Here is a 9,169-nt window from a genome sequence, read left to right as displayed (position 1 = left end):
TCATTAGACTGAAAAACTAAAATTAACCTAGAGACAGCAAAAACAGGCCAGCTCAGCAACACCAAAAGTCCACAGACGACAACTAAAGTGCTTTATGACAGAATGGTTAAGACAATTTCAAGGTCTACAATTCAGAAATGCCTTCATGAATGTAAAATCAGAGGGTTTACGACAATGTGCAAACCACTGGTTACACTCAAGTACAAGACGGCCAGATCAGAACCTGCACAGGTCTGAAAAAAATCTCTAGACAAATGAAACCAAGATTAACTTGTACCAGAATGATAAGAGAAAAGTGGAGCAGCTCATCATCTGAAGTATACCATATCATCTGTCAAACATGGTGGAGGTAATGTTATGGCATGGGTATATCTGTCTACCACTAGAACAGGGTCACTAGTATTCATTGATGTGACTGCTGATTAAAGCAGCAGGATGAATTCTGAAGTGTAAAGTGTACAGCGAAATGCTGAAAAAAATGATTGAACAGCACTTAGCAGTAAATGGATGACGACCCAAAACATACTGCAAAAGCAACCCAAGAGTTTCTCAAGGTAACGGACATTGCACTCAGATTCGCTGAGGCTGCTGCTGCTGCTGCTTTGTCCTCTATGCTGCCGTCCTCCTCATGCCTTACAGTTGCCATTTTCTGATGAATTGAGAACCTCCGCCCCAGTCTCCATGCCCAGGACCTGCTTCTGAACCAGCGTAGAGTAGAGTCCACCACTGGCCATCAGCTGACTGTGAGATCCCTGTTCTGCGACGTGGCCCCTGTCAATTACAATAATGTTGTCTGCCTTCTCCACTGTGCTGAGCCGATGGGTGATCACCAACACTGTGTGGTTCCGCATGATATTGTTCAGAGCCTGCTGAACCTGCAGTGGATTTGGCAAATACATCAACATTATTCCATAATGTAAAATTTAGAATTTGGATGTCTGCTTTGCAACAGCCCCTGTAGAAAAGCTGTCATCTGGCTTTGGTAACACTTACACTGTGTTCACTTTCTGCATCCAGAGCACTAGTGGCCTCATCCAGAATAAGAACAGGAGGGTTACGGATGAGAGCTCTTGCAATGGCAACCCTTTGTTTCTGTCCACCTGACAACTGCGTGCCCTTCTCTCCAACATCTCAGGGAAACAGTAAGATAAAAGTTAGTCAAATACATCATTTCATCTTTATGAAACACAGCTCCATTTCTTTATAAAACAACCCAGCTTTCATTTTAGAAAAAACTACATTTGCTCTATTTTTTATGTATTGATGTGGGTCATGAGAACTAAGATCAGGCAGACCCAGGACTCAAGCTCAGCCAGCAAGCGTGGCAGATCAGCTGATCTCAGTGTCAGCCACATTAGCTGATGGACACTTGATGTTCTTCTACACATCCTATTGGCAGATCTCAAATGGAGTGTGCTACTTAAGCTGCTTCAACCCACCTACAGTTTCTGACACCTCTGCAATCAGTTTTGCAACCCACCTCGATCCAAGCTATTCAGTTTTATAGTGATCATGCAATTTCTGGTTAATCATTTGTCACTGATGCCTGATCTGCTGTCATACTGCTTCTATGTATGTATGTAGAAGGAAGGAGAGGAAAGCAGCCAAGGACCTACGGTGAATGTGATTTTTCCCTCTTGAGGTCCTAGTTTACAAGCATTTAATATTAATACATCACATAAAAAGCTGACTTACAAATGAACAGACTGAATAATTACTTGTTTCGTAGCCTTTAGGAAGGTTGGAAATAAAATCACGAGCATTAGCCTCTGTGGCAGCCTGCACCACAGGCTCTTGACCCACGAGTGCCACCTGCAGACACACAGAAATAAATGGAAAGTAACATGAGTAGCCACCTGTAGTTTATTTTCAGTCTTAGATACCCCACCCTGCTACTGTGACTGCTTTGTAGATAATAGAAAGTGTAGCACTAAAAATAGCCCCTTAGAAATACAGCAGCGCTTGCATTTTAGTCATTTTATATCCTTTTTTTAATTCCTTTTTAATTTTTTTTTTTTTAGACTAGCTTTTGATATCAGCAGGCACACTTTGCTCCTCCCCTCTCCTCAGTGTTTTGACATTATATCGTCACGTAACGCATAACATGTTTTACTTGGGGGGAAAAATTAATTAGCTTTAAATGTTTTATAACATTGTGGGGTGATAATTTTGTACAGTTTGTTTATTTAAGAAAAAATCCAGAAAATTTGTGAATAAAAGGATATTTTTATTACATTTTTGTACTATACTTTCTGAACACTCTACTCGGAAAAAAAATTTAACTTGTTCTTGAGTGATCATTTTGTACACTTTATTTAAGAAAAAAAATCCAGACATCACAATGTATGGGTAAAATTATTTTGTTACTGTTCTATTGTTTCAGAACAAAAAACTTTTATTTTGATAAAGTATTTTCTATTTAACTATAAGCTTTGCCCAGTTCTGTCCTGGGATTAAAATAATTAATGATCCAAAGGGGGAAAATAAAAAATCACAAAACACTTAGACGTCATGAAAATTCTTCATAATTATTAAAAAAGTATCGGTATTAGTATTGGCGATACTGGCCCTGTATTTACTTTGTATCGGATTGATACCAATTCTTGCAGTATCGCACACCACTGAGTGGCAGTGCTTAATTTGCATAATTCTGACCGACATTTTCTTTTTTTTTTTAAATATATTTTATTGAAGATTTACTTTTTTTGAAAAAATGACAAGAGAGAAAAAGGGAAAAGCAAAAAAAACAAAAACAGAACAGGCCAGCACAGAACATACATAAAATAAAGTAGACTTAACACTGGTTATATTTGAAAATAAAATGTGACCCTCCTTTGCAAAGTATATCATTTAAATCCTGAGGTAAATAATCCAGAAGGGGTTGCCATATTTTATAAAAGGCACCCAAATTGCCCTTTATTAGGGCACTGAGGCGCTCCATTGGGAAGACCCTAAATGTCTCTCTGTACCATTGTGTAACAGAAGGGGGCTGTCCTTGGATCCACTGTAACAGAATGTAGCATCTTGCCAGATGTAGAAGTTTGCATAGTAACATCATCTCCTCAGGCATCAGGGACAGGCCATGCACAGATAAGCCAAAAAGAAACAACCTAGGATCCATAGGAATTGTTTGATGAAAAACAGAACAAAGTTCTATAGCAACATTCTTCCAAAACCTGTTTATCAATGCACATTGCCAGATACAATGATAGTAGTCACCCACAACTGTGTTACATTTTATACAGAGAGGTGAATATTGAGAGTGAAGTTTATGCATTAACTGTGGAGTACGCTGTAGCCTGTGAAGAATTGACCGAATTTTTCTAACAATTTGGAAAGCATACGTCGGGTGTTAACCCCCTCCCCCCGGCATACAGTTTGTACACTTTGGAAAATGTTAATTGTGAATGATCCCTAACAAAGAACCAATTTTAAATTGTATCTTTAGGCACTTTGTTTCTAGCAGCCAGTCACAAAAACACATAATTTGTTTCCATTTCTTTAGTTGAATCTATGAAAAATGCCAAAATAACACTGTAACACAAATAATAAAGTGAATGCTATTTTTCAATAGCATTCATCAGCAAGATGATTTCCATGATTTACTTATTTTATCTGAAGGTTATTCCTGTGTAGTGGATGTGTGTTCACTCATTGTGTAGCTATTGCTTCACTTTATCCTAATTTGAAAGTATTTTCATTGCAGAACATCACTGGCTCTGTGCAGGCTCCATAAGATTGTTTTCTAATGTGCTTTTGAATTCTTAAATTAAGAAGAATAAAATTTTAACATTTCATTTTGACACTGGGACATATAAATGACAGATGTTGAGAAAAGCTTCCTCAGATCAGGAGTGAATAGAAAGTGTTAATTGTGTATGTACCATTTTGATCTGTAGTATTTCAGCTGATGGTTGTCATACAGTTGAACTGTGAGGCTGGGGACTTTCTATATTTTTTTGTATTGATAACAAATAACACACAAATGCCATAAGCAGAAATGTATTAACAGATATTGCCTGTGTTTCCAAATACTGTCATTGAGCCCTGTTGTTGTTCAGTGCATCTTTGGTTAGGATTTGTTGACATGAAGAATACAGCAAACCAGCAGCCCTGTAACCCCAGGAGAGAGGAAGCCAACTGAGTAACTGTGTCAGAGTGAACGGGGTCCCATTTTCAATGTATTTAAATTTTAGAAACAGTAAAACACTGTCAACAGATTGAAATGTTGCTTGCTATTGGTAATGCAAAACCATCATTAGGTCTTGTAACATAGCCAGTGGGCCAGGAAACTGAGGTTGGTGGAAACTGTTGGCATAAGAGGATTAAGTATTGGTACACTGTATGTACAGTATTTCTATATGTGCTCAGTTCTTATAGGGTTGTGATGGGGGATTCAGTGATAACTTTGAAAAGGGAACCTAACATGTTTGATCATCATGCATCTTTTGACTGCTTGATTAATTTAAATAATAACTATTTAAATTTTTGAATGTTCTTTTGGAATGTTTGGCCTGTTCTTTCAGCTCATAGAATGCCATGACATCATAATAGATCCTTGGACATCAAAGAGAATATGCAGCACTTAAGAACACACAGGTCACTTGCACATTCACTCTGCAGCGACACAGCAGGCGAATTCAGGCGATATTTGCAGTGGTATTTTTTGGCAAATTTACGTTTCCAAAAAACATGTTTAAAAAGAAGATAAACGTCCTTCATCCTGCGGCCTCGGAGCAAAAATCAGGTGAGTTAGCTGCTGCTTTTCATGCAATGCATAAATCTTCATATGGAGTCTTTTATCTAGATTTTACTCATTTTTTAACACGCACAACTTGTACCTTGTAACACAACTTAAAGATCTGCCAGTGCATTACAAATCTTTCAAAATTTTCAAATGCAAATGATTTGAAATATTTTCTACAGTTAGGATCATTTTCCCTGGTTTTAGTGCAGTAAGCAGCATTCTTTTTTTTTTTGGTCTTAAGATACACCTTCTGAATGTTATTGGAAACAGCTAGCTAGATTCTTCACATTTTAATGAAATACAACTTTAGGAATCACTGACAGCCTTCAGCCGCTTTATCAGATGGAGTTTATTTGCAGTATGATGGTGCTGTGATTTCACAGCTCGACCATCAGAGTCAGTCATTTGTTTAAAGTGTCTTTACCACGGCCTGTGTTCGCATTTCATCTCAAGTTAAAGAATAACAACACTTGTGTGCACTAATTTTATTTTACAATTACAAGCAGCACCTTAGTGTCTCTGTTGAGGTTATTTCCTCTTAAAGTAGCTTCTACAATGCTAAATCCTTCATGTGATGGTGTAGTAGAAGGTGGAGAAAGTAGAAATACTTGAGTAAAGACCAGGAATGATTGTACTTAAGTGGAGTACTTGGGTAAGTGTACCTGTGTACACTTACTCAAGTACTTACCAGGTACCTTCCACCAGTGTTGAGGGTGTAAATACAGTGCTGCTGGATCTGCTGTAGAATGTGTGAGTGCAGACAGGTGGTTTTGTCCTGTCACAGGCCTGAAACTAAACTGCAGTCTTTCTCCAAACTGTAGCTGTCATTTATTTTTGTATTGACTGGTTTATTTTAGATTTTTAAAATGTTGAACATTAAAACTCAGTGACACTGAACATCACCCAGACTTTTTGGACATAGTCTAACGATAGAAATAAGGAATAACTGCAGTACATAAAGCTTGATAATAACTGGGTTTATCTCATTTGTAGAGGGCTGTGGCCGCAGCCTGCGAGAAAATTGCAGCGTGTCTGCAAAGAAGAGGAAGGCCAACACAACAGCAGAGTCCCCCAGAAAAAGGCAGAGGTCTGCCAGTGGACCTGCTCAGTTGGCATTCGAGGCTGCGCCATCAAAGGGTGTTAAAAGGAAGGCCAGCACTGAAAGAGGGACACCTGAAAAAAGGCAGAAGTCCGGACCCAGCGGCACAAAGTCCAGTGAAGCCACTGAGGGTACTAACTGGAAGGAGCAAGACACAGCTGAGAAGCTGCCGGCATCACAGACTCCTGGGACAACAAACAGGGAGTGCGCCCGTGATCCCTCCCCAGGTCCAACAGCCTCCACACCAAGCAGTGGGACAGCATTCCTCCAATTCTCAAGCGATAGAGGTAAACTGAAAGTGTGATAGACACTAACAGTGAGCTTAAGCTTAAGTCAGGTTTGCAGGTCTATTAGCCTGCAGGTTTTAAGCCTTTTTCCATCAACACTGGCCACATTTACCCTCACTGAATTTCTTTCACTAATAGTAATCATAGTAATTTGATGCAAACAGACGTCAGTTTCAGGCCTCAAAGTGTTATGTCAAATGGTCAGTAAGCAGTACAAATATTTCAGAAGTCAAACAATCATTTCTGAGTTGCAGCACAGCATCGGTCTCCTCCACAACAGGTCTCACCAACAGTGTTTTGGACCTGTGTTTAGCTTCCAGGTGCTTTTTCTAAATGTGAACCATTTACAACACTAAAACGTGTATCTGTGTTTGTGCAGCTCTCTTCGAGGAGAAGTACACGGTGCTTGACATGCTGGGACGAGGAGGCTTTGGTTCAGTTTTTGCCGGGAGAAGAAAGTCAGACAACTTACCAGTGAGTATCACACATATATTCTTATATCTCATGCACATTGCCACCATTCCCTGTACTAACCAAAATACTCCTGACTGATTTGTAGGTGGCGATCAAACAGATCCGTAAGGAATATGTGGAACGTCAAAGAATGGTAAGTGATTCGAACATTTAAAAATGTTTCACCTTCCTGTACCTTTGCTGTTTCTGAGGAAACCAGACAGAAAAACTCATGCACTCATTCACTTTTCTTTTTTTAGGACATAAATGGGGAGCCAATCATGTTCCCAGTGGAAGCTCTCTCCATCTTGAAGGTGGGCGGTATACCATCAGCAGTAGGCACTTCTGCAGTTGTCTCAATTCTAGAATGGTATGACCTAGAGAAGGAGGTTTTTCTGGTCATGGAAAGACCAGACCCATGTGTGACCCTGTTCGACTATATGCAGGACAATGGTGGCTGTCTGGAGGAGGAAGTTGCTAAGGTACTAAAATCCAGAGAAGCTCCACAGAGCTTGTCTGATAGGTGCCACACTGTCGGGAATCAGTCCCTTCTTCAGCTTTGTAATTGTGCTCTTTGTGTTTCAGAACATCATGAAGCAGCTGGTGGATGCAGCCTTAATGATGCACAGAGAAGGCGTCTTCCACCGTGATATCAAGCCCAAAAATCTGCTCATTGAAACGGGCTCCAATGACCCTCGAGTGCGAGTCATAGACTTTGGGTGCAGCTGCTTGGTACAGGAAGAACCGTACTTTAACTTATTTGGTATGACATCTGGCTTCTGGTCTTCATTCAGCCGTTTCTCTGCAGAGTGATGATTTTGATTTCAGTCTGATCCTGTTCCTCATCCTTCCCTTCTGTCTGTGCATTGCAGGAACCAAACGGTACTCTCCTCCGGAGTTTTTCGTGTGTGGGAGGTATGAGGCTTCCCCCACCACAGTCTGGCAGCTGGGCGCGCTGCTTTATGAAATGCTGTATGCAGAGCGACATTTTGACAGACAGAAGTTCCTCAATGGGAGACTTTATTTTAACACGCACCAATCCCGAGGTGAGACAATGGTAGAATAGCTGTGTTTTGGTGCTGACACTGTAGAAATGTTTTGTTTACCAGTTCCAAATGATTGCTGCAGTTTACTGATCTTTGCTTTGTTTTCTGTCCTCTCTCTAATCAGACTGCCATAATTTTATGAGGAAGTGTTTAACTCTAGACCCCGAACAGCGGGCCACCTTGGAGCAGCTTCAGCAGCACCCCTGGCTGCACAATTAAGCTCCAGTCACACTTGAAGCACCTGCCAAGATGACTGGGCTTTTCTTTCTCTCTTTCTTTCTTTCTATACTTATTTGGTTTTGTTTATTTACTTTAGTTTAATTAATTACTTTATAGTTACCAGTCGCGGCAGATGACTGCCCCTCCCAGAGCCTGGTTCTGCCGGAGGTTTCTTCCTTTTAAAAGGGAGTTTTTCCTCCCCACTGTCGCCAAAGTGCTTGCTCATAGGGGATTTCTTGTTATTCTTATTAATATTTTTATTGTTCTTTTCATTATTAATTTTAGTAGTAGTAGTAGTAATAGTAGTTTTGTTCTTTTGTTATTCTTATTAATACTGTTGTAGTTGTTTTTGTTCTTATTATTAGCAGTAGTAGTTCTTATTATTATTATTATTAACCTGGGCCAAAGATTACATAACTCTGCCCAAATTTGGACTATAGAAATAAATACATAAAAACAAAACAAAAATCAACTCCAACTTTCTTTATGAGTTTTATCTTGTTATGTAGTTTGTTGTTGTAATTCTGTTGTTTTGTTAAATTGTTTCCACCTGTTAAGGTCAGTGGCCTTGACAGCTTTTATTTAAAACAGCACAAATGTAAATGAATAAGTGACTTTTAGCACAGAATGACCACAGGCCACAGTGAGGTTGGACTTTGGTGTAACAGTAACGTGTTGCAAGACAGGGACAGAAATGCTCAACATAACGTCACTTAATTTGAGGCCTCAACAGTCACCAGTTACTTGCAGCTATGTAGCTAACTGGTGACTAGAGAGATTCATTTCAAAAGTAAGCATTACTCAGCAAGTGATATTTGATAAACCTGGATTTAAAGCTTACATTTAATGTCCTAATACATGTTATTGCTCACTGTGACTGAATGGGGCTGGTCTGAGTATTTCTGAAACCTCTGATCTACTCAGATGTTCCTGCACAACCATCTTTAGGTTTTACATAGAATGGTTTGAAAAAGAGAAAACATCCAGTGAGCAGCAGCTCTCTGGGTGAAAACATCTTGCTGATGTCAGAGATCAGACAAGGATGGGCAGACTGCTTAGAGCTGAAATTAAGTCAACAGTGACTCAAATATCAACTTGTTATAACCAAGAGATGCAAAAGAGCATCTCTGAAGGTGCAATGCATGAAACCTTTAATATGAGCTACATCAGCAGAAGACCACACTTGGTACCGCTCCTCTCAGCTAAACTGGAAACTGAGGCTTCAGTTCACACACACTCACCAAAATTTGACAACAAAAACCTGGAAAAACCTGGGAGTATCAGAATTTGGCATAATAATATGAAACACGACTCCATC

At 39.6% G+C, this 9,169-nt stretch overlaps 2 protein-coding genes across 2 annotated transcripts; one reads left to right on the top strand and one right to left on the bottom strand.

The window, feature by feature from the left end:
- Positions 1–626: 626 nt before the first annotated feature.
- On the bottom strand, positions 627–3,023 carry LOC115786211 (ATP-binding cassette sub-family B member 9-like). The gene is made up of 4 exons (XM_030738266.1): positions 2,970–3,023; positions 1,719–1,812; positions 994–1,130; positions 627–875 (listed from the first exon to the last, which is right to left on the bottom strand). The coding sequence occupies exons 1-4, from the start codon at positions 3,021–3,023 to the stop codon at positions 627–629; spliced, it is 534 nt and encodes a 177-aa protein (XP_030594126.1).
- A 1,577-nt stretch (positions 3,024–4,600) lies between these two features.
- Positions 4,601–7,912, top strand: LOC115786208 (serine/threonine-protein kinase pim-2-like). Its single transcript, XM_030738263.1, has 8 exons — positions 4,601–4,747; positions 5,741–6,133; positions 6,513–6,607; positions 6,693–6,740; positions 6,847–7,068; positions 7,172–7,349; positions 7,459–7,632; positions 7,757–7,912. Exons 1-8 carry the CDS (start codon positions 4,693–4,695, stop codon positions 7,849–7,851), a joined length of 1,260 nt encoding a protein of 419 aa, XP_030594123.1. The 5' UTR covers positions 4,601–4,692; the 3' UTR covers positions 7,852–7,912.
- Positions 7,913–9,169: the final 1,257 nt, after the last annotated feature.

Source organism: Archocentrus centrarchus, chromosome 9 (genome assembly GCF_007364275.1).
Source record: "Archocentrus centrarchus isolate MPI-CPG fArcCen1 chromosome 9, fArcCen1, whole genome shotgun sequence".
In the NCBI taxonomy this organism is placed as follows: domain Eukaryota; kingdom Metazoa; phylum Chordata; class Actinopteri; order Cichliformes; family Cichlidae; genus Archocentrus; species Archocentrus centrarchus.
This window is presented reverse-complemented; position numbering and strand designations above follow the sequence as displayed.

Bases quoted from the DNA above. Each gene is read 5' to 3' on its own strand.
- LOC115786208 (XM_030738263.1), top strand. From the start codon at position 4,693: ATGTTTAAAAAGAAGATAAACGTCCTTCATCCTGCGGCCTCGGAGCAA. The intron at 6,741-6,846 runs GTAAGTGATTCG...TTCTTTTTTTAG, and splicing joins ATGTGGAACGTCAAAGAATG to GACATAAATGGGGAGCCAAT. The intron at 7,069-7,171 runs GTACTAAAATCC...TTTGTGTTTCAG, and splicing joins TGGAGGAGGAAGTTGCTAAG to AACATCATGAAGCAGCTGGT.
- LOC115786211 (XM_030738266.1), bottom strand. From the start codon at position 3,023: ATGCTACATTCTGTTACAGTGGATCCAAGGACAGCCCCCTTCTGTTAC. The intron at 1,813-2,969 runs GTACAGAGAGAC...GTGTGTCTGCAG, and splicing joins CCCCCTTCTGTTACACAATG to GTGGCACTCGTGGGTCAAGA. The intron at 876-993 runs GTAAGTGTTACC...AATCCACTGCAG, and splicing joins ATGCAGAAAGTGAACACAGT to GTTCAGCAGGCTCTGAACAA.